Source organism: Necator americanus, chromosome II (assembly GCF_031761385.1).
Source record: "Necator americanus strain Aroian chromosome II, whole genome shotgun sequence".
NCBI classification, from domain to species: domain Eukaryota; kingdom Metazoa; phylum Nematoda; class Chromadorea; order Rhabditida; family Ancylostomatidae; genus Necator; species Necator americanus.
Genome location: NC_087372.1, coordinates 9,145,022 through 9,170,831, shown reverse-complemented (window position 1 = coordinate 9,170,831; position 25,810 = coordinate 9,145,022). Strand labels below are relative to the sequence as shown.

The 25,810-nt window shown below is 38.7% G+C and overlaps 1 protein-coding gene across 3 annotated transcripts; it reads left to right on the top strand.

Annotated features, from left to right (window-relative positions):
* Nucleotides 1-1,875: 1,875 nt before the first annotated feature.
* RB195_017239 (uncharacterized protein) lies at nt 1,876-25,810 on the top strand (the record flags this gene model as incomplete). Of its 3 annotated transcripts, none has more annotated exons than XM_064184153.1 (12): nt 1,876-2,041; nt 20,018-20,132; nt 20,930-21,084; nt 23,872-24,045; nt 24,134-24,248; nt 24,302-24,421; nt 24,712-24,853; nt 24,922-25,027; nt 25,085-25,248; nt 25,309-25,464; nt 25,561-25,691; nt 25,759-25,810. In XM_064184153.1, 12 exons carry the CDS (start codon nt 1,876-1,878, stop codon nt 25,808-25,810), a joined length of 1,596 nt encoding a protein of 531 aa, XP_064040034.1. The 3 variants fall into 3 exon arrangements, with proteins under 3 accessions (XP_064040034.1, XP_064040036.1, XP_064040035.1); XM_064184154.1 differs by lacking the exon at nt 1,876-2,041 and adding an exon at nt 19,029-19,077; XM_064184155.1 differs by lacking the exons at nt 20,018-20,132; nt 20,930-21,084; nt 23,872-24,045; ... (6 more) ...; nt 25,561-25,691; nt 25,759-25,810 and having other exon boundaries at nt 1,876-2,202.

The window sequence follows — 25,810 nt, the reverse complement described above, 5'->3', positions numbered from 1 at the left end:
TGAAAGAAGATTATATTCAATCAACCATTCCAAAAAAGTGCAATGAAAACAGTAAAAACGGACACAAATGAAAATCTCCTCCATCACATGGGAACCTGAGCTCCAAGAATGGGAAGAATTTTTTTTTCAAATCAATATTAAACAAGGCGTATCAATTAGCACTCACAAGTGCATCGGAAATAATGTGGGACTCAAAAAAATGCACTGAAAACAATGAAAGGGTGGCAGCGAATCTTCTCGAGCAATTTTTAAGTTTTGCGGGGTCGTTTTTTTTTTTGAGTTTCTACGAGTTCACAAAATATTGACCATTTTAACGTAAACTTTGTTGCCCCGGCCATTTTTTTTAAGTAAAAAAGGGCCAAAAATTATGCATTGAGCAGTTTATCAAAGAAAAAACAAAAATATAAACTATGATAAACTAAAATATTGTTGTAAAGACTAAATGAAACTGCAAAGGATTCATTTACTTTTAAGGGAAATAGGAAATAAAATCTCAGAAAAATAAAATTATATCTTGTGGAAAAGTGCTTAATTTCTCGAGAAAAAAAAGATCAAACGGTAAAACTTTCAGGCTTACAGAATAGAAACCGCATCCGCAGCTAACACAGTTACGGCTGGAACTTTTCAGTACAGTAAGTACTGTGGCAACATTTCTCGCGCTTACATGTTTTAAATCCCATTGATTTTCAAAAACTGCGGATTAGAATACGGGTTTTAGTCAGGTTGGAGTGGGATAAATATGCCCGTATTTGTGTCTATACTTTACAAAGACGCAGTTATGTTATATTTTTATAAAATTAGATCAAAATGCCTCTATAATACACTGGGAGTTGAAGTTCCTTCCCGGAGAGGACTCCCTTCAGGACTATTTTACAAGAAGGGATTTAATTATTCTCTGAAAGAAAAATTACAATTAAACTTTAAAGAAATTGATGTCATTGATGTGAAATTTATTTCAAAGAATTATGGTCCATTCATCAGAAACGAGAAAAGAAGTAGATATTACATGAAATACTAGGCTAACCATGTAAGGAAAGTTTTGGAAAAGAAAAAATAACCTAAACTTAATGAAATAAAAACCTAAACCTAAATGAAATAAAAACTAAAAATTATGACGTTGGAGATGGACGAAGGAAGAAATAGCCCCATAGCTATTAAATCAGACATAATTTCAAAAAAAAGGTGTCTGTGAAATTTATTTGCTCCTTGTAATGGTAAACAGTCTCACATCCGGAAAAAAAAGCACTGACTATAGGTGTTCAGCACTAAAAGTGTTGTGTCGAACAATTTATTTCGAGACAGGGGGACAATAAAGGTTGTTTGTGAACCGAACTGAAGGCGTGGTGCGAAAAATTGCCGGAACTGAGCATAATTTAATTTATTCGAATAACTTCACGTACTAATAAGGGGTTTTCTCGGCAGACGTAATCTTCATATGTTGTTGTTTTTTTTTCTCGGAAGATATCCGCAGAGCTCCCGGAGAAATCGGAGTTGGACAGAGCACCAGGAAAAAAAACGAGTATCAATTTAAACTATGTCAACTAGCGGATTTCCGAGCGAGTCGAGCTGAAAATCACTGAAAACGTCAAGAATGGCTCTTGTTAGCGGAGGATGGAGAGAGTGTGGAGACGAACAGAGAAGAAAAGCCGAAAAACATCGCTTGAGGGCATGTTGTTGATGGATGTTTTTTTGCGTGTGGACAAAGATTGATGCTAAAGATATTCCAGCTATATGGATATGACTACGAAGGCGAGAGTTCGCAGTCTGAAGATTTTCTTGGCACGATGTCAAAAGGATATTCGTTTTTCTTTTTGAACATAGTATTCAGACGGGAGTGGTCGTAATTATCGTGGCACCGACCGGGTATTTACCCGAATGGTCGACGAACGAATGACTTCAAGTTTAGTGGCCACGAAATTCACGCCTCCTACTCGAAATCTCAAGAACAATCGAGACGAATTGGACGCGACACATGCTCTAATGGAACGGACGTCACGTACGGCCACTAAGCGCCGACGAAGACGACGATGTACACCAATCGGTGAGGTCCACATCAGACCAGAGGGGAATTTCTTGTGGATGTGTCGTGAAAAGAACGTGGTTGCCACGGTACCTCACAATTCCTTACAAGAAAAACAAATCGCAGGGAAAATTTCTGGAAAAAAACAAGAGGATAGAAGCATAGGAAAAAGTTATGGCTGAATATTGAAGATATCGAAGAGAATAGAATGAAAAATTAAGGAAATAAATAAACTTATGGGAAAATAAATAGATATCAAGTAAATAACGAGCTGTTCAGAGCCGAGGATTATGTGAAGTTGATGCGATGAAATTTAGTAATAATAATAAATTTATTAAATAAAAATATAATAACGATTAAATTGAAATTTAATAGTTCAAATGAATGCTAGAAATCAGAACTTCGTCAGCATAAGAATGAATTCCTTGATTTTTTGATGATTTTTATTTTATGACTGATTGATGAATGAAATTGAATGATTTTTAAATGATAAGTGATAAATTGAAAAATTTACCTTATTTAATTTATCAAAAAAAGCAAAGTGTGACACTCAACACAAAAATGTAAAGCAGTAATGAAGTGTTTAAGATTAAGCAAAAAAATCTTTTAAATTATTTTCTACTAAAAGATATAGATTTTAAAAAACACATCTGATAATACATAGCTAAGAATTTTAAGAAAGGAAAAAAAGAAAAGAAAAAATGCGTAGCTAAAAGAGGAGAATTATTTCAATTTTTTCTAACTAAGCTAACTAAAGATATAGATTTTTCAAAAAAAGCACTGTTCAAACCTAGTGAAGTGATTTCAAAAAGAAAAAAAAAAAGAAAAACTCCAACGCTAAAAGAGGCGAATGTAAGTAATTATTAAATAATTTTTCATCCATTTTATTCACATTTCGTATAAAAATATGTAAACTATATAATATAAAAAATAAATATAAATAAATGAACTCTATTTCTCTCCCCTCTCCCAACCGCAAAAGTAGTTTAAGAATGAACAGACAAAGACATAGGATTTTTCCTTTACTCGTCATCGGTAGCAATTAGTTTCCAGACTTTTCAACACTGCTGAGAAATAAAAAAGTCTTACACCAAGTCATCAGCTATTAGGATGCAGTTGTTCTCAATAAGTACTGTGGATATTACCTGTTATTTTTAGTTAGGGGGGACATCTCTCCGATTCCAAACGAATTTCCACTGCCTTACGCTTAATAATTAACGCAGATTCAGCGCAGAGCATACTTAAGCGAGATAATCATCGTTTGAAGAAATAAAGCGTGCAGCCCATGTTCGACTGTCCTTTAATCTTGGCATGTTGAAGCGTAGTTTTAACTGATTTTCTTATAAATGTATATTTAATAAAGAAGATCAATCAATCAATTTTGGCTACAGCTCAAGAAAATCAATTAAAAAGGCGTACAGCATCGAATAATTCATTTCGAGGATACACCACCCACGCGTTCGACGTTCGACGTCAATTCAGGATCGTCTGCCGTTTATGAACGCGTGTGCAGTCAGCGCCCCTATACAGTGACATGCGGGGGCAAAGCGATATATGTCAAGACAATGTTTTTATCCTCCATAATAAGTCCGGGCCCTAATTTATCGCGAAGGGACCCTGAGGGATGAAAAGCATGGTTGTGTTGGCATGGCGGTTTTGAACCATCGACTACTGTACTGTCGTGGCGAAACCTCTTCCCGACTGCGCTACACCCGCTCACAAAGATTTGCAAAAAAATATATAAATAATTCTATGCTATTTGTTCTACACTTTTCACGTGGTTTTGTTTTCCTCTCGAAAGTTTTTCTTAATAAGATTTTTCAATGTGTCATTCAATAGCCTTATAACTGTCTACTCTTCTTTTTCTGTTCGTGACTCTCTAGTATTTTTATTTAGTGCACTTATATTCAATGTGTTTGAACATCTACAATGGATTCTTGTACCGACTCCACCACATTCCCTTACCATCGAAAACCCCGAGCAATACTTTTTTTTTGCAAAAATTCCGTCTACCATAGAAAACTATAGAGTTTTTAATGAAATTTTATTCTTAAATTTCCAGGTGACCCATCCACACTGAAATCTTTGAAAAACATTTCACCTAGTGCGCAATGATGTGTTCTTCTTTATATAACGTCTACTAAATAGAAAAATAGTAGATATAAGAAATGAATGAGAAATTATTTGTACTTGTAGACATTTTGTCTTTTTCACCCGGAGGATACTGTGAGTTTCATCTGCATAATAGTTTTTCCCGAGAGTTTTCCTGGAACTTATGCGAGCTGTAGCACCAAAACGTTCGTATTTTCGGAGAACACTTTGAGAAACCTGTTTCATAAGCAAAAAAAAAACTAAACTATTTTAAATGATGGGATAAACGAATTAAAAATTGAGGTGAATAAAATAAACAAATAATATAATATAATAAATAACAAATAAATAATAAATTAAGGTAAATAATAAGGTAAGGTAATAGCAAAACACAGACAGAATATGCCGAGGTTTCAAGACAAAAGAACATTCGAACTATAAATTAAGGTATCTAACCAATTATATTCTTCTTAAATTTTTTGCCTAGGGAGCAAAAATAACCCGATTTCGCGAGTTACCTGAGGCGGTGTATATTTTCATGCGATATTTTGAAGGGTTCCAGGATTTCTTTTACATTTCGCGGCCATACCTTAAAGTTTTGGAGGAATTACATTGTAATATTTTGTGCACGCTACTCGCTTCTACCCCAAACACGTACAGCACATTTTTTCAACAACAAAAAAAAACAACATTTAATACGAAAAAACTGGAGGAAATTCGACGATCAAGAAGAAAACGAGTGTTCTTTTTTCGGCCGTAATGACAATGGAAATCCACAAAAAGAAAAATGAAGAAAAATTTGAATATGTTCGCATTATATAGCGGAGAAAACAGCTGAGCTACGCAGTTTTCATTCGCGCGTTCATCCGATGCGTCCACACCACGCCACGCCCCTTAATCCAATTTCACACGAACGATGAAGCATGAAACATATTCGCGCCACGAGTATCAGGAGCTCACTTTTTCCGAACCCGGACGCTTGCCGTTCACAGTTCCGTCAGCTGCACTTACGTACACTGTGACCCTTGCGGCAATAAATCTCACGTCGCCGCTCCAACGTTAAAGCGTGGGTCCCGTGTGTAATCCCGTAAGTCGAATCCCGAATCTCTGATAAACTACTACTGGTGCGGAATTATCTGTTTCGGCCTCCCGGATGTCTCCCGAAGCAAAGAAAAAAAGACTGGCTTTCTATTTTATGAGATGGCTCGTGCGCTAGGACATTATTTCGAAAATAGACAAGTCGAAGAGATTTTTCTAACGCTTTCACGAGATTAAATTCGCTTCCGAACACCCATTACAGAGAGATTGAAGGGAGGAGTGAGACGTTGGAAGGAGGACAGAGATTTGCCAACTTAAAAACCCTATTATTATTTATAATAATTGTAGTTACCAACAAAAACCACTAAAAAACAAAAACAAATATCTAAGGAGATTAACACCTATGACGTCATACTTACGAGTAATAAAAAATTGTCGAGGTTTGGTAAAAAAAAATACGGGGGAATGAAAAGGAGAACACACCGTCCATGGAACTTTCGCGGCACGGTTGGTGTACGAGTTCTCCATAAAATCGAACGAGAGTTTTTTTTTTCCAATGAGCCCAAAATGTCCGAATACCAAACACTTACACCACTTGACTGATTCGTGTTTGCGATCGAAAAGACAGATAGGAAAGAGCGAAGCACGCATAAGGACAACATCAGCACGTAACGGCTTTCGGTTACAAATGTTCGACACGGAAAACTCGTCCATTTTTCTTGTCACAATAGTTTAGCATAGAAAATAATCGCCAACAATTGTGGGGCAAACGCAGATATTCGTGGACCTTTACACCACCGAGAGAACTCGTCCAAAATGGCCGAGTTGTCATGCGCATGATGCATCTGTTGGAAAACGAATTATCATATCAATTGCATAAAAAAAGACCGTGGGGCACGGACAGATAGACAGACCGTAGGGCACCTTAGATCTAGACTGGAAGTTCTTTGAAAACTAGGAAAACCTTTAAGGAAAAGTCTCATTCGCAAAAAAAAAAATTAGGATGATGTATTGCTGAAAACGTTTTACTCCGCCTACGTAAACAAAAACAAAGGAAATAAAATTGGCCAGATTGTGATTCGGCAGGAGGCGGAGCATTTATTAACTGACCAATCAAGATCCCTCGTTGGCAGTTCGGTCTGCTGCAGGTGATTTCATTCAGTTTTACATTAATAATTATTCCATTTTGCGGCCAAATAAAAAATTTAAAGGAAAAAGCAAAAACTCCGAAATATTTTATTTTACCTTTTCCATTTCTCGTTGTATATATTCTCTGAGGAATTTATTTGAACGAAAAATTTTTTGAGTCAGATGAGTTACATTAGCGGCATTAGCTTTTATAAAAACTCTACTAATACTACCACAATTAATTAATTATTACATTTTATTATTATTATTATTATTATTATTTTATTATTATTTTTATTATTATTTTGTTATATATTATTTATTTAATTAATAATTATTACATTTTGTGGTCAAATAAAAGAGGTTTAATGGAAGAAGCAAAAATTCTAAATCAAATTTGTTTGAGTGAAAATCTTAAGTGAGGAGAGTTACATTGGCAAAAACCCTTAGCAAAACTTTTTTGTCGGAATTTTTGTGGTTTGTAAAAAGACATATACAAATATATTGAAAATGTTTATAAAATAAAACATTAGACTAAACATTTATAAAGTTATAAATAAAGGCGTTTATATATTCGTATACATGGATTACTGCTTATGTCCAGAAAAAGTAATCCAAAACCTATGTTCTATTTGCTGCAGTATCGTCGAGATGCGAATGTTCATTGCGTTTTGCGGGAAAACAGAGTGAGTTCAAAATTAAAAGAAAAAAAAGAACTAATAGAACCAGTAATAGGTTCTTATTTCGTAAAAATTCACCACTATAACGATTACAAGTAGAGAACAACATTACCAGGATGAACTAGTACATAGTGTTCATCCTGGTGCCACTAAAGGTTTGCCGATGAAAAGCCCTAGAGGCAATCCAAGTAATGGAACGTTTCACGTTCTCAAGTGTCACATTTGCCCTTTCAAGTTGAGAAATCATCTAAAATGTGAGAAAATGGCCGACTTCGGGTTCGATGAGGTGCGCGCAGTCTACCCTGTTGGCAACCGAAAAAGAATTCCCGAAAAGCTTCCAAATTTTCAAATTGCTTACCATGGAAATAGAAATATGGAAAAATACGCTAAGAAGTTGACCATTAATAATATCTGGCCTGCTCTACAAGTCGTTCTTTTCTCAGGTTAGTGAAAAAGAAGAAAATCCCAGAACTGCTTCTCTCAGAATTGTTTTGAAAATCCTATTAGTTTCTATTTGTTCACTGTTCAGCCTTTTAATGATATAAATAGTGTGAAAGGAAAAACATTGTGACGAACTATGTACGCACTAGGACTTATCCGGAAATATTTTCACTTTCGGTCACACATATGAGTAAAGGAAAAAATTTCCTTCATAGTTTGTCTATAAGAGTAATTGTAGTGATGGTACCACAAAGACTTGCGGAATTGTTCTAGAAATATGATCGTGGTAAATAATAAGGATCTATTGTGGGCGGGAAACTAATTTATTCCTCAAAAAACCAAAGTAGATGTCCGAACAGAGTAAATGTAATAGATTCATATAAAAATATTAGGAAATTACGTATATACGAAGAAGACAGATGCAGTTACAGAAGGCTTGTGATACTCCGCCTGCTAAAATAATTTCCTGCAGAGAAAAAAAATCACGAAAAAAGCGAAGAACAATTGGGATTGTTATGAACATCTATATTTGAATATTTCTCTCGATTACCAATAACCTAAGTATGTAAATATGGGTTAAAAATACGCAAATTTCGAAAGTAAAAAAGCAAAGAAAAAAACAAAGCAAAGAAAAAAACAAAAAAAAATAAATTCCAAATGAAAAGATTGCACAAGAGCATATTCCATCATCGTCGGTAACAGATTGCAGCCGAAGAAGAAGGAAGAAGAAGGAGGCAGTGGATAGAAATCCTCATCATTCACATGAATCAATATCAGCACATTGAATATAACGTCAAAAATAAATTAATAAGCATTATTCCGGCCGATTTCTACTATAAACAACGTGAAATCCTAGGCGATCAGCTTAAGCATAGCTCAGCTACATACGTGAGCAAAACGTCGACAACGCTTTCATTCATAATAAAATACGAGTTGTAGTCCGTAGATTTTACGTTCCCGAATTAAATTCTCATATTCAATGCAAAAATCATGCATGTGGAGCTGCATGAAAAGTGCACGATGCAGCACGTTCCAAGCACTTCGATCCCTTATGCATGTCCAATCACCTCATGCCTTGTGGGCGGAGCTTAGCCACTAAGTGCGCGCTTCTGCGCTCTGCATGCCAAGCAAAGCATATATATATATATATATATATATATATATATATATATATGTATATGCTATAACAAATATATATATATATGCTATAACAAATATATATATATATATATATTTTATATGAAATCTGAAAAATTGTGGGATCAATGAGATCGGTGCAAGGGAAAACATTGGATAATTTTTTTTTCTCATGGAACTGGTGAATGTACTGATGGATTTGAGAAGTTTTGTAGCGCAGATGTTTAAAAAACTGCATAATATGAGGTTATTATTGTAAGTTTGCTATTTATATTATTTTATTTTTTACTTTTTTCACTCTCAAATTTTCAAATTTGCTTTGACCGGAAGAGCTTAAGAAATTGAATTAGGTCAATTCTATAATTCTTAAATTCTAATTAACATCATTTAATCCTTACATGATCAACTCTATTTTGAATTGGGTGGGTGTGGCGCAGTCGGTTGGAGGTCCGTTGTAGCCACACGGTCGAGAGTTCGAATCCGCCCTAGTGCAAACCAAGCCTTTCATCCCTCCGGGGTCGCTAAATTGGTATCGGACTTGTCTGGGAGGATAAAAACACTGACTTGATCATCGGCTGGCCCCCGCAATTCATTGCATAGGCCAACACGCGTTCCAAAACCTCAACGATTACGATTTCCGGTAAAACGCGTTGGCGCATCCTGAGTGGATTGATACGCCAGTGACTTTATCCTTTATCCTTTTTATTTTGAATTAAGGCCAAGAAATTCTAAGAATTGGAGTGCACATAATTTAAGAAGTTTAAGAAAGTTTCACTTTTTTAAATAGTGCAAAATTTATAGAACGAATTTGAGAACGAAAGCGCAAAAAAGTGTGCGCACGAGAACGGTCAAAGCAATACATTCCACTACCTTACTACTTCTTACTTATTTCTTTCTTCGACATCTCTAGTACTACATATCCCTAAATAATTCCTCTCATTTTCTCCGCTTTTATTTTCTCCTTCCATCACCATCGCTAGAATTATTTCGAATAAAAAAATCAAAATATGATGATGAGCTTAACCAGAATGAATAGAAAAATAGCGCTGAAAACCTCGTGGTTGACCGTATTATCACACCTGATTTTCTGTGAGGCATCCCCTGGGACCCTTGTCAATGTGAGCAGAATATCACTCCAATAGATGTATGCTATTTGCTGTAAGCCGCACAACACTAACTAAACTAAACACATGGATAACGATATTTTTCCCGGGAATATAAAAACGCATGGGAAATTTTCCCGACGATTTCCACATTCTCGATCTTCACTTATCCGAACAATTCACTGATGCATACAGAGATAAAAGACAGACTGAATTTGATCTCACAGATTATATATTCAAAAATACCACGGAAATATAACAGAAATAAAAACGAACTGCAGCCGAAAAAACTTTGATCAATCATTACGCATTATTCACTTCCACATTTTTAGCTAAAATACGATTTGTCTACGAAGTCTTTTTTCGATTTTTTTTGTTCTTATTTTTTCTACTTTTACATATCTTTGTTTTTTGTGCTACTATAAATTTGATTTTGTTTCTACTATCAATTTTCTTTTGAATTACCTTTCCATCCCTGCTGAAGAGCCTCAAGGTAGGCTAATCTAATCGAGGGATCGTCTCGGTAGAGGCGAAACCATCCACCTTTTCAATTTTTCCCTCTGTCATTTCCTTTGTGATGTTCTACTGTCAATCCATAAATCAGCTACATTGAAATCAAAGCCATTTCCTGGTTTTTCGGCGCTCGGCTGTGTAGCATCTTTTCAGGTGGACATAATGTTTCGCGTAGAAGATTGGTAAGTCACCGTAACTTTCAAAATATAGAGAAAGAATAAGAAAAAAGTGGCATAAAGAGATGTGTTGATGTGCTACGCTGTGCTAATAATCAAAATTCGATGACATCAATGCTTTTGAACTCTTCCACGTCTTTGCCCATAAAGCTGCACTCTGCGGTAAAAACCAAATAGAAATCTCTCTCTCTTCTCCCGCTACCCCAAGATATTTGAAGAAAAAAGTCATGGCAAATAACTGGATGAAATATAATCTTCAGCAAAAGTACACTTGAATATGTAGGAAAAAAGTTCTACGGGAAAAATCTGTAGAACGAAGGTTTTGGGGGAAAAACTACTAATTTTTTTTACACTGTAGAACTTCCCTTATTCTGAGTAGGTGCATGAATTTTAAATGTAACATTGTAAAAAAAAATTCTCACAACTACTTACAAATTTCTGACAAATTTCCAGAAACGTTCGCTCGCCACCATTCAAGAAAATTAGAAGCTCACATATTTATTTTGAGAATGGGACCTGAAAAATAAAAAAAATCGCTCTTTTAAGAGTGAACGAAAACTGATAATACCTCAAAAAGCGCCTAAAATCCTCTTTTCCGTTAGTCCATAGTATCATATGGATACTGTATTGTCCGGCGGTGAATAAATGTTAAACGATTTCATTTCGAGCGCCGCAAGAAAGGAGAAACACTTAGGTGCGAAGAAATCGAGAGCTTTCGTGGTTTTTTTTTTTTCAAACAAAAAATGTTAACATACAGGCAAACAAACAAACAAAGAAGTTCACATAAAAATGACAGAAAAAAATTCAAAATAGGCTGTTAATTTCGGCGAATTTGAATCGAGCATCCGGTAGAGCCAGCGAATGATAATATTTGTACTTGAACAACAACGAGACAGGCTTTATTTGCAGGTTTCTATGTAGTAGGAAAGTAGTCTCAAATGGATGACATTAAAACCGCGACAGCTGACAAAAATGCATCCGCAAATGCAATTTTAAGTATCGGTTGTCACCTCATTTGATGGCATTGAGAAGAAGATAAGTCAGTAAATGTAAAAGTTGCGAGCTCTTCACAGCCAGCTACTTTATTTCTCACAGCTGTTCCAGAACTGCTATTTGGAAACAGAATAACTGTCAGTTAAAAGCAGTGCATCGAACGAAGCTGACGATGTCTGGATTCGGAATCCGAACAACGAGATTTGCGTCTCCTTCATAAATTGCGGTCACAACTACCCTCTCTCTCTCCTCCCTTTCGAGGGCTTTTCGAGAGCTTCTAAAAAGGATTCATTTATTGAATTTTATTATTATTTTTTTAATCATTTTTATTATTACAAATGTAACATCCTAACAGGTTAATAATACCCCTTCACTTTAGATTGTCTGGAGACGGGCAAGACCTCCTTCATCTGGAAGGGGATCGGCTCCTCCATATCCAACCTATGGTTCGGATCTATCCACACATAGAGAGCATAGTAGGGGTGTAGTTCACGAGAATTAAAAACCACACTCACTTCCAGCAAGTAATCGAGAAAAAGGTGTGTGAAACAGCTTTGTGTGATCTCTTCCCAACGATGCAATTACTTCCGAAAACCACAACGTGTCTACGATTGTGCAGATAGAGAAGCTCCTGCTGTTTACTTCAGCTGTTCAATTTCTTTTTTTTTGCTTCTGTTTTTTTTATGACACCAGCTACATAGCTGGAATTCTGCCTTGATAAACTCTTCAGCATACCACGAATCTGGGGTGGTGCGGATTTCAGGTGGAGTATCCGTATACGGGATCGTAGATTATGGAGACCTGGGTGGTTCCGCTCATCTCTCCCTGAATCACCGCAAGCAGCCGGCCCCTGATTGCTGTTTTGTACGATGCCTTCTATTGCAGCGCGCCACCCTTGCACGCGTAGCGTCCCTTACTACCTATCGGGACAGTCCAAATTGATTTTCGACAAATCGCAGGGCGGAGGCGGCGCAAGGGGTGGAGCGTTGCAATAGATAGCGTCGTACAAAACAGCATTCTGGAAGCGACTCTTTGCAGTGATGCAGGGAGAAATGGACGGAATCACCCCTGTCTCCATAATCTACGATCCCGTATACGGATGCTCCACCTGAAATCCGCACCGCCTAAGATTCGTGGTGTGCTGATTTTAAATATCGTCCCTACAATTGGTCTTTATTCTCTCCTAGCGATGATTAGCCGTCCAAGAATAGCAAAGTTAGTGAGCCAAACCGCTTGAGGTCACCTCATCCGTTCGCCCAGCGCGCTTGACAAACGTGCCCGTAATGGGTTAAATCTGGAACCCAAATCTTGGTAACCATTGTTGTTGTACGGTAACGTTGTGGGTTTAGTAAAAGGATCTCGTGAGAGGATTTCTCACCTTTTTTAGCTGGCAAATGACCTTCCAACTCACCGTACAAAGTTTTACGAAGAGCCAACCCTGCTGTAAAAAGCCTGGGGGATTTTTAGTGACCTCTGTTCCTTCTTGTTTCCACGTTGTGGTACATCCGCGAGTGTTTTCAAATAAATATAATAAATATTAGTTGGATTGCAGACATTCGACGAGGACAGAGTTGCCCGAATTCTATCGTGTAATAAGTTACGTCGTTGGAAGCACTGGATTACACTCTTGACTGTTTCACACCTAATTTACTACATTAGTAGGGTGAACTGAGCGGGATCATGCTAGGATTACCATGAAGATTTGACTGTGATAATTCTCTTACTCTTCTACTACATCTCTACTAATTCTGTTTGTTGGGTAACCCCAACATCGTCAATTTCGTGTCTTTAAAGGCATCACCCCACGAATCTAAGGTGGTTCAGAGTTCAGGTAGAGTATTCGTATACGGGATAGGAGACTACGGAGAGGGGGGTGATTCCGTCCATTTCTTGCTAGCTGGCCCGGAAGATGTGGTGTGTGCACGCGGCTGGCGCGCTCCAATCGAACTCGTTGTAGAAAGTGCCGCGCCGGAACGCTCGAAGTCGTACGTTACGGCCCGTTTTTTACGGCAACTAGAAAAAAGTGGACGGAATCATCCTCCTCTCCGTAATCTACGATCCGAATACAAATACTCCACCTGAAATCCGCACCACCTCAGATTCGTGGGATGATGCCTTTAACAAAACGTTCCAGCCCCCACATTTCTGTTACCTCAAGCAAAATTACCAGAAAGTATAGAAACTGACGGGTTCACTGCAGCATGTTTCCTAAAGCTATTCTGAAATAATTGCTCACTTATTCCTGTGACGTGTTTGAGTGACCAAAAGGCAAGAGAGAAAATAAATAAAAACCAAGATACATAACTAAGAATTCTGTAGGTCAAGAAGGAAAAAAGTGAAAATGTCACAGTAGGAAAACAATGAGAAGTAGAACTCCTTGACTGTACTTCATTGCACAGCTATTGCTGTCGAAATTTTTTTTCCTCAATTTTATGTGTTTATTTATTTATTCGTTATTAAATTATATTACTGTTTATTATTTTATTATTTTTTTCATTTTATCTATTTATTTGTATCATTTTTGTGTTTTATTTTATTTTATTCGCAGCTATATTTCATGTGCATTTGTAAATTTTCAAAGGCAGCACGTCACAAAACTGACGTAGTTGAAACCTGTGGGAAATTAAAGAGTTCAGGGTGTAGATTACAAATATTTCTGTGACTCCGCCCAATTCTCCCATCGGCATGGATAACGGCATGGGAACCATTTTACTTCCTACGAAGTACGTTGCAACGCGCCACCTTTGTACAAGCTACGGTTCTCTCAGCTGCCCACTGATTGGTTTTACTTGAGTAAGTCGTTGGGGAGACCTTATTGATTTTCAACCGCTCGCACGTAGACGCGGCGCGTGCACAACGGTAAAGCGTTTTCGCGCACCTCACCTTTCACGCAGTTTCTCAGGCCGTCTTTCATGAGGATTAGGGTGGAATTGAGCAGGCCACGGTCACATTCGTGATCTTCATCCCGCACTCTATTTTTTCTCACACGTTTTTTATATAGTCCAGTTTCGTGAGACGCTGCCTTCAAAGGACAAAATGGATTTGCAGCTCCGAGTTTGCACATCGGATGCGTGAAATCGGTGAAAGAGTTGTATTTTTCTTGCATCTTTCAGACGGTACGTGCCCTTTCCACACGTTTTCTTTCTCATAAATATGTGCAAACGTGAGATTCACCACGAATCTACAAATAACATGAATTACGATGTCAGTAAGCGCACTACCACGACTCCAAAACACAAAAGCGATCCGTCTGTCCAACAGGAAGAAAAAAAGAGTGCATTCGGTATTACAGAATGAATATCCATGAAAAATGTCAAGGTCTACAAAGGAAAAAATACTCTCGTTGTGGGTTTTCTTTGAAAAACTGAGTAGCAGTGGAAATAGTTGTCTAGGAGAACTCATTGTTTATTATGGACCCTAATAAAAATATAAAGGTAAAATCCTTGGAGTACTCGTTTTGTCCAACTCGTCTTACTGAAATCCGTTATCTTTTGTGATTGGAACGCGTGTTGGCCTATGCAATGACTTGCGTGGGCCAACCGATGACTGAATCAGTGTTTTTATCCACCCAGACAAGTCTGATGCCAGTTTATCGCAGGCTTATCGGATAACAGGCTTGGTTGGCACTGGTACGAAATCGAACCATCGACGTTGCGGCCCCAATGGATCTCTTACCGGCTGCGCTACACCCATCGTTGTACCACAATAAAATGCTGGAATTCTCCAGGAAAGAGTACTTCCAATCATTTGGATATATCTATTGCACCTCCTCTTTGGCAGAATCATCATGGATGAATTAGTTGGACGAGTTTTCCATTGCAAAGGAACTGTTTTAGTGATAAAACTATATTAAGTGGTAGTATCAGTTTTTGTTAGTATTTTGGATACGGTACAGAGAAGCATGTAAAGAAAAAAAAGCGAGTAAAGTAACGGTAAGGTAAAGAAATCTTATGAAGACAACAACACGATAATTTTTTAGTCTCCGGGCTGAAATTCCGTTGGTTACAGCAGTAGTACAAGAAACATACTCCAGCTGCTGTACTGTCGTGCTTTTGTTGCATACGATATCACAAAACCGCAAGTACGGACGAGTTCACTTGATCCACGGACGAGTTTAAACAAGTGCGCAGTTGTGTAGGGTTGAACAAAAATAAATGAATATTAAGTAGATAATAGTAAAGATAGTAATAATAAGATAATAGTAAGTAGTAGTAAATAGTAATGAATAAATAGTAATTTAAACGCATAAATTAGATGAGTTGTTTGATTCTATGGGGTATAATTGACTAGTGTCTTCACATACCGCGACAACTTTCGAATCCAACAAATTTTAATTGCGTCCATCAAGTGCAGACGGAAAGAGGTTCCACAGTGACTGAACGATGTGTCGCTGGTCCAACTCGTTCCAGCCATGCTCTTTATTACTCCGGGAAGTGCATCAGAACACCAGGGCATATCCAATTGACTGCGATTACCCTTCCTGGAAGAATTTCAGCATTTTATTGGGGCCTATGGGGCGGGTGTAGCATAGCGTCGGTAAGAGATCTGTTGAGGCCGCTTCGAATCTTCGACAGTTCGATCCCGTTCTAGCGCCAACGAAGCTTTTATCTCTTCGTGATCGATAAGTTGGTACCAGACCTGTACCTCAAAGAGGGTTAGTCAATGAACGTTAGCAAGATCATCCAGGGAATGAGGTAAAACTGCACAGCATAAAATGTACTGCATTGATGGGTCCTTCTTCCTTGCCCTTGCACACCAGCGTGTTTGTCTTTCAGTTGAAAATCAGTCTGAGGTTGATCAACACGTATCCGAAAAATGTCTTGCGAAGCTCCGCCAATGTGTGATGTCAGTATTTTTACGCTCATCGGGCAGGCACCAATTTACCGATTCTGGAAAGGGATGAAGGACCTTCTTGGCTCTACACAGAGCGATTTCAAACCATCGGCGATGCGGTCGTAGCCGTTTCTCTCACTGACTCCGCTTCGTTCTTCACTTCCATAATATATTAGGTGAAATATGCAATCAGAGAGCCCATAAAAACTCACTCACACGGCTACGACCGCATCGCCGATGGTTTGAAATCGCTCTGTGCACTCACATAAAAATCCTAGTTGCAAACCATAAATTCAGTTCTTTTTCAGCAAATAACCTAATTCTACGCTAAGTCTGTTCTTTTAGGAACAGAATTTCTTCACAATAACTCAGAAAAGCTTGTCCAACGTGAGAAATCCATGAGAATCTGGATGAATGAATTGCAATATCTTTTCGTTAGCTTCCTGAACGCTCCGCTTTATCAACCGAAATGCTCATTTCGGTTGCTGACCTCACATATAAGGTGCGCATCTTTGCACGCGCAGCTACGCGTGTTCGGTATTTTATTTGTTCTCGTTGAACAATATTTGCGTAACACCTCCCGCTAGTAGCAGAGGCGAGACTAGCCAGCTATCTGGCTATTCACAGATACACATCTGGAACATTTAACGAACGACTCAACGATTATGCAACATACCACCATGGAAAAAAGACGATTAACAGTTTTGGTAAGGATCATTAACGTTTTTTTTCTTACGTTGAGAACAGCACCTAATCGACCCAATGAGTGCCGGGTACGTACGAGTAAATACTGTCAAAGACGTTCGCATCGTTCGTGTTCACCTGCGAACGTTTCCGTTTCGATCCGATCTCCGTGCACCTGTTTTTAGGCGCTAAGGTAATGTACTCTGCTCCGTTTATGTCAGCACTGTTGTCATCTCACGCTACACTCGGACGACGGAAAAAAAGAACTTTCAACTCTATTCATCTGCGCGTGTTATTCGCGCTCAACACCTTTTCATCGTGATTTTCTCACTTCTCCTTTGATGAAGTGCTCGAAAGTAGAGTGTCTTTACAAATAGTATCAATTTTATTGCGTTCACCACCGTTGAAGAAAGAAAAACGAGGCGGCAACATTAAGAACCCGACACGTGCCCCTCGGAGAAAATACGGAGGACGTAAGACGGATGAAAGACGCTGTCAACACAATAACGCTATGAAGCGTCCTCATCAAAAATACACGGAATGTTTGCAAAACTTTTAACACCCATTACCATTGCTGAGTTTTTACGGGATAAACTCGAAGAAATGTGTAATACTCAGTGCATTTCCGAGCCGTGACCGAAAATGTCAACGCTTCCTCTAAGGATTTCCAAAAATTAAGACGGAAAAGCTTATCAGCTGTGGAATGACAAAGTTTGTTGACCAATGAGAGACAGCAGGCACCTACCAATCAATAACGATTCAAACAAATGAAATTTTGGAAAAAATCTGTTGAACGACAAATACCTACACTAATGTAGCTAACTGTAGGCCTGTATCTCAGCAGGAGAAGAAGGTGATGAATGGGATCCATCCAGATTCTTAGGCCTATTCTTTCCCGATTTTCAAATAACTGATCTCTAACTGTACCTCGGACTGAAATAAGCAGCTTTTCCAGAGGTGTGTGACTGTGTCAAGAAAAAATCCGGGGTTTTATTTTCTATGAACGCTTTTATGAAGTTTTCGGATGGAACCTGACATTTCGGCTTTTTCACCGTTCGATTGGAACAATCTTGCGCTTATTCCTTTCATGAAAAAAATTTTCAAAAAATTAATAATAATAAATAATAAATAAATAAATAGATAAAGATTGATATAAATTTAATAAACTGTTAATAAACAATAAGTAACCATCCCAGCTTAAAATAACTTATCCTGCACTTTTTTTCTAGATGTAAAGGGGTCCTGATCAGAATTTGCCCCGAATACTGTTGATACAAAATATCCGATTACTCTTTGGGAACATTTTTGCATCGATAGTGCCAGGACCATTGTTGATTGTTAAGTAAGGCTTAAAGATGTTTAATAGAAAAATAGAATGGATAAAAAAAGGAAGAGATAGGAAAAATAGAATAATTCAATAGATTAATAGAAATCTTTTAATAGAAAAAGGAGACAGACGTATGCCGAGGTTCCCAGGCACGAGTTCGGAGTTCGGATTAATCCAGTTTTGTTATATTAACGAATAAGTCAGAAGATACGTATGTAGATAAAATTGGTTCTGTAACAATCAGTCTAATATAAATAAATAAATAAACCATGAGATGGTAATCTAAACAAACTTCGCAATCAAAGCCAAGAGACTGAAAGCAGAAAAAGACATCTTAACCTTAAGATTCGAAGCCCTATGTGTTTAAATGAGGAAAATTCCATTACTTTAGAAAGATCATATTTATTCACGGATTTCTTCATGAGGAAAAAAGAAAAAAATAATGAAAAGTGAAACAAAATGGTTCTAACACCAATCGGGAAACTGGACGACAGGTACAGTTTGCCGGATAAGACTCCATATATGCAAAATTCATGGGACTAAGCAAAATTCAGGCAAAAAGAGCTACAAATTAGGGTTAGCGCTGGATTTCAAAACTTGCTTCCAGCACAATCCAGTACCGTATCACTCGCCTTAGAAATCTTCGCATATTCATGTAACTTTTCCACAATAACTTCAATCGCCTTTGCGCGTGTCTATATGCGGTTGTTTTTTTCTAACGATACACCTCGACGAGGACCGACGGTTACGAGCGGAGCCGCGAAACTTCGTCGTGGGCGGGGAGGATGTGTGGACGGGCCGACGGCGATTCTCTATTTAAGGTGGCCAACGCCAGCTGAAAGGACACACTCCACACCTTTGCAGATGCACCTATCTACTAACTTATTTATTGCGCTCGCACTCGTATTACCTGGTAAGTGTTCTCAGTTACAATTTATAATACAGTATTACATACAGTATTCTATTGTAGATAGAATAATAGAACGTATATTCTTAGCGAAATTCCCTGTTTCATTGATTTTCACTAAAAATATTACAAGTAAACGAAGGTAAGAAAGCGAAATCAAATCAATACAACCACTTTTCGGCCTACAGTAAGCAAAATGCAATATTTTATGGGACCCAGAGAGTTCAGAGTTTCACCAACTAGATTAGAAATAAACTTAAGTAAACCTAAATAACGCATTCAAAAGATGAGAATAACCGTAATTTTCGTATCGTTTAAGAAAATTGGTGCAAGATAGTCTAATTTTAGATTTTAGAAACGGATTTACTGAAATAATTGTTGGCATTGGTATTTCAAACGTTTGTAAGCTCTGTGCTTCAGTCTTTGGCAATTTTTATTTCCATAACAGCTAATTTCATGAATTTCCAGTCAAGCGCCTTAAATGGACAGAGCAGCAAATGAATATAGTAAAGAAAATAAAGAAAATATAGAAAATATAGAAATAGAAATATAGAAAAATATTCGAAACTACTCCAAAATTTACATGATTTCTTCTTTCATTTCCAATTTTTATTCCTTTTTTTTCCATCTTGGATTCGCCTCTCCACAAAATCCTCATATATTGTGAAATAAGAAGAAAAAACATTGGATAGATCCTTTTAATAGTTCTCTTTCTCATAATGAAGAGAAATGTTGCTACCATACTTTTGTACTCGAATACGGTGGCGGTAGAAGTCCGCAATAGACAGAAAAGGGATTGCAACGTTGTATCCGTTGATAATCTAATAAAATCAATAAAATTAATAATTCAAAACAAGCTCATCTTTTTCGGTGGGGATCTACCGTGAGATAATATCCAAGGGAACACGTTATCTGTGCAGGACCCGAATTCTCACTAATATTTCAGTGTTGTCCACACCAGCCACCACAGAGCAACTACGACAATGGATACTAGAGAACCGTAAGAACATCTATGGAGAGAATTCAATCACAGACGGTGACTTAGCTAGTACCATATTACGGTAGGTACAATCTCTACGTTTCAATCAATAAAACACACATAGAGAGAAAGAAAGTGTACATATCGATTGATTTCGCGAAGAATTTACTCATTTCTCGTTGAAACTTCCTTTTCATCATCGCCTCATAGGAGCCATGATCCACAATTTCTACTTTTCATACTGCTTTTTCCAATCCATAACATTAATTAGGATTTTCCTTAATTCGAATCATCCACATTTTTCCAATTTTCGATAGGAAACGTCTCCAATTTCCGAGATAATTTCCGCAGCCAGAGGTCAAAGAATGAAATGTGTTAATTATTGTTCTTACTTTGAATCCAGTAACAAAATATTGAAATTAAATTAGTTTTAAACTAGTTCCACTGCATTTAAAAAAACTTGTGGGAATCACATTTGAAAAACTGGAAGATAATGGATGTTCGAAGGAAAAAAGGGGGGAACTCATCCATGGAGGGATTTCGTGACCAAATTGTGGGGAAGTAGAAAGGCAAAAAACACTTCTAAAACATAAAGAACTATTATTTCGAAGGCAATGATTTTTTTTGTGGGAGCACAGAAAGTAAGAAGTACAGAAACAGTGAGCCCGAGATATCCATAGAGTCGGCCGAGAATTTCCGTGTAATCGATACGAAACGTGCTTACATCTGGGATCTGAGGCAAACGGTTTTCATGAAAATGGCTGATCCAAAATTTATTCAATAAAACAATTCTAAGAGTTTTTCTATTTGTGCGTAGTCTCCAGAGAGATATTGGAACGTTCCTTTTTCGCACAGCCATATAATTCTTCGTGATTTCAGATTATTTGGCCTCGAAAGAGGTGGCTCGACAACCGCTCCATCAACAACCGAATCGACAACGCTTAGCACCGAGATCATTACCACCACTCCCACTACAACTACCGTTACAACCGCCGAATCAACGACACCGCCCACAATTCCACCAATTCGTGATGGTTAGTCTCTTCCACACATATATCTATACATATAGCCGATCACCTTAAACGTCCTCCCATCCATGGCGTCATATCGGTCGAGACAACTTGAGATTAGCCTGATCACCATCACGTCGTCCCTAATCAGCTTATCAGCACCGAGGACACAATTGTTTGTATCGCAGCTTTTTGTCGTTCGCGCATCGTCGCGTAGCGGCTGCGATTGCACGGTTGTTTGCGTTTCCGAATCGTAGCCGAGCCGCGGCGGTGAGATGAGTGACGGTTTCCTTCACACGAACACCTCTTGAGAATTAAGCGGGACCGAATTATCATTGATCTCGAGCGAGCTTTACAGCTATATGGGGATAGTGGAAAGGATTTGAATAGAATTTCCAGTATAGGTGAGGGAATCACAAGTCCACGTGTGGAGATGATCTAAGTGACTGGGTAAGCGAGGTCGGCAAGGAGCGAAAAAGCTTCAGCCAGGTTTCCAGAGTTCACAGACTTCAACGGTTCAGGGGATCCTGTGCGCAACTAATCATTAACACATCCGTTATCTGCGCAAAGTCGTTAGCCCTTAATCAATCCTTAATCAACTGCACCGCAAACAAGTGCAGTCCAGTACAATTTTCCTCAAAACTTTTTCCGGAAAAGTTAGAACAATACCTATACTTAAACGTAATGTGTAGATGTCTGGAAATCTCAATGAGGACTTATAGAGAAGCGCGAAAAGCGATCTAAGCATTCCCAATAATGCCTAGAACTTCTTCTCCTGTAACACCTTGGGCCCGTTAGATCTGTGATCAATCCTATTTGTAAGCTCACCACCATCAATTTCGAGAGTTTTGCCCCGAACTAAATTAGCAGTGGAGCGCGCTACACATTTTCACAGCTATTTCGTGAATATATATTTTATTTCCAACCGAGATGAGATGATGAGATGTCTACCGAGGTATAAGCACCTATAAAAGAATGCTGTGCAAAAAAAAGTTGAAAAATCTCAACTATTCACTGCTTATCACGGCGAAAAGCCTCATTGAGAACATCTACAAACCTCATAATGAGCAATCGACTCGATTTTCGCACTCTCTTGACATTATCGAGCAAAAACAACGTAAAAGTCGTGGTGTAACCGTCAAAATTGACGTACAGTACCAGGAGTGAAACCGTTTTGCACTCGACGTGCTTCGTGCTGCAAAAATGTGCGTGTCAATTCACGGGACCTTCAAAAACAAGCCGCTCCTCATCATCACCCACTTTTGTGTATCTGTTATTTTATCTTCACTCTATAAGAGGCACACGTGATGGGCGGGCGCGATAAACACTCAATGACCGCGGCTACGAGACCACTTCTCGCTCAACATTACATAGCGGGCGCAGTTGGCTGAATGATCATCGAAGGAGGATGGCCAGCATAGGAGGGTGTTTGCGTTCGACGACGACGAGAACGACGACGAAGCGTCTCTTCCGCACATCTTCAATTACAACGATGCAACAAAAGCAGCAAGAAATCGCTCCCGCCCGCGCGCAAGCGATAGGCTATTGAAAGCCAGCTCTACTACAACGTGTGTTCTTTTTTTTTAAAGTACGTCGTATGTCACGATCCGATTACAAACCTCTTCGCTTTACAGCAAACACAAAGACTTTTAGCAGTTAATCCTAGAGAATCAACAAAAAGTACAATAGAATTGCGTGTTCTACGGGGAAAGACTTGAAAGTTCTCGTGACTTTTCAGGAAAAGCTTAAAGCGTCCTTTTTGAAATCATCACCAGCTTTTAAAACATCCCAAATAGTGTTTTCAGGATTTTAAGATGTTTCTTATTCAGATATCAAGAATGTATTATTATAGTTCAAAAAAAAAAAGAAACAGTTCCCTCCAGTGTAAAAAAAAGAAACTGTATATCAGTATTTTCTCCCACTAAGCCAGTAGAATATTTCGAAAAATCAGTTTTTGCTACATCTTCACCACCAAAGTAGAAACCGCATTGCATGTGTTCTGCCATAGATTCCGAAGAATTAGTGTGATTCAAGTGCTTTTATTATCTTTTCGAATATTTTGAAGAGTAACTTTGTGTTCTTCTTATAAAAAAAGATGGCATCGAGAAGGTTCTGGAAATCATACAAAAAAGCATATCCGATCTTATGATCTCCAATATATAAAATTATTACAATACTTCTTTAAACCTTTCAGATTTTAATACTTCTGCAAGTAATGCTTCCAGTTCATTTACATAAAGCGACACTACGTATACACTTTCATGTCAGCACAAAAAAGGAGAAGGACATCTTCTTTCTCGACTGACTTCTAGGATTTCTGAAACAACGGCCCATAGTTCCTATGTAATCCTAGTATAGGAACCACAGCTTGTTCTGCTATTCTAAATGCTGTGAAGGGTCCAGGGAAAATGTTCTCTACACAACCAACAGGAAGACGAACACCTACTAATCTTAGGTCGACCGTTCTTCAACCAACTGTAGCAACGGGAACTGTAACAAAATGATCCTCTTGCATCCTAATCCTCTTATACCGATCATCAACAAGGTACGACGAGCACTTCCTCAATGCACATCTTCGAGAAGTGTGATAATGCGGTGGCGGTAGCGAGCTATGCATATTTGGCAAGATTATTTGACGCAGAGTGCACGGCCTATGCGCTGCGCTTCACGGCTTCTGTGTTTGAACAACCTCCAAGACGCGATTAGCTTTGCACCCTTTGCACCAAGGACACACAATTTTACACACACACACACTTTTGGTGAAGACATTTCGGGACAGAACTAGACCAGATCCAATTCTTTACATTTCAGTGTGTCCTTTCAATGCTGAACCGTTGATGATCGGTGAAGATTTTTCGTTCTGTCGTGCATCCGCGATTGGTGACTGTCCGGTAGGATATCTTTGCGACCAGTCTTTCGTTCTGGGCAGATCCATCTGCTGTCGGGATAACCGCATCAGACCAATGCCAAATCGACCTGCAGTAGGTGAGCCTTCTCTACGTCTTCGTCTTTGAGTCTTTCTTTCTTTATCTTTCTTTTTATCTTTGCATCCAGAAAATTTTGCTTGATTCAGTTCGGCCCAGTTCACTGCGTCCGCCATTCAGCTGGAATACCATTACACCCACAGCTTCCCCTAAATGGAACGCCTTCACTACGCCCAAGAAGGCACCATGGTACATTAAAGATAGGTACTGAAAAGAAGACAATTGCTAGATTGGCTAAGAACTGAAGTTCTCTTCAGGACAACTTGGCCTTCCGTGTACAACCGTGTCACCTCGGAAGCGACCTCTGCCGCAACGACAACCACTGAGGAGATCACCACCACCACAACTACCGAGCCTAGTACTACTATGACGGAAGAGTTAGTTGAATGAAAAGTTATCTTAATTTTGCAAAAGAAGAGAAAAATCATCGAGAAGGTTGTACCTTAGTGCCCTGAGGCAGGAAACAGGTGCAAAGACAGAACTAAGCCCGTCAATTCTACTTCTACTTCTCATCCAGTAGCTCCTCGCACTGAAAACGCGCTGAATAACGAATCAGCATGAGATCAGCGTACAGGACCGTTCTGCCTCCATTCCATATTATTAAATGTTGCAAACACATCAAATATTCACAAAATATGTCCCTATAAACTCATACTAAATGCTCCAGAGAAATCGAGACCAGTACTCTGGTTCCTAGCACCACAACTAAGGCAGTGAATCCATGGGCAAGAGTTTGGTCAACAACAGCTACTCCACAGAACAGTGTCAGCGTCAGCGTTCTACAAGCAGGAAGTCTCCGACCCTTGAGGGTATTTTACTAAGCCTTCCCAAGAAGTTTGTGGAGCAGATTTTATTTTTGCAAAATGCCGAGTTTCAGGATGGCCAATCCGAAACTGTCGGCGCTATTACGCTCATCAACGACAACGGATTCTTGGTCCTGGTTGACACCGGTGCTTCAAGCGACACTGAGCGATTGCTTCAGAGTATGTTTTAATCTTTGTTTCGGAATTGCTACGTATTTGTGAGCATATTTATTACAGGTCTGGCCAAAGAAAGCGTCACACTCGACCAAATCAACACTGTAGTGATCACTCATGGCCACCCCAGTCATATGGGTAACATGAACTTCTTTGCACAGAAACCTATTCTGTTCCATTCCATGGAGTACATTGGCCGACATGTTACACCAACTGAACTTAGAGAGGTAATATCGTAGTTATCTGCTTTTGTGTCGGCGATCCATAATCGTACAATGCTGTTCCAGCGCCCATACCGCAAGCTCTCGCCTCATATCGAACTGTGGAAGACTCCCGGACACACTCAACACGATCTGACCGTACTTATCCACGATGTTGCCAGCTACGGCACCATGGCTATTGTCGGTGACCTAATTCCCAATGAGGCACTTATCAGCGAGAGGGTGAGTTGTCATATTGGTTCGAAGGTGGAAGGGGCGAAAAGAATTGCTGAAGAGGATCCGAGTCTCACGAATGATATCCTGAACCATACTCTTCAGCGCGATATAATGGACGAAGAGGGCGTCTGGGATTCCGCCATCAAACGTCAGAACGCCAACTTGATCATCTGCATGGCTGACTGGATTGTACCTGGACACGGTCAACCATTCCGTGTACTGCCGCACTACAGGTAGGTTCAAAGGATTTAGTAGTGATAACGTGTTCTTTTAGAGAAAACAATCCTTTTGCCTTTCCAGACAAAAAGCCGGCTGCACACGACTTTTGGCTCAGCGACACATCGCGGTTTAA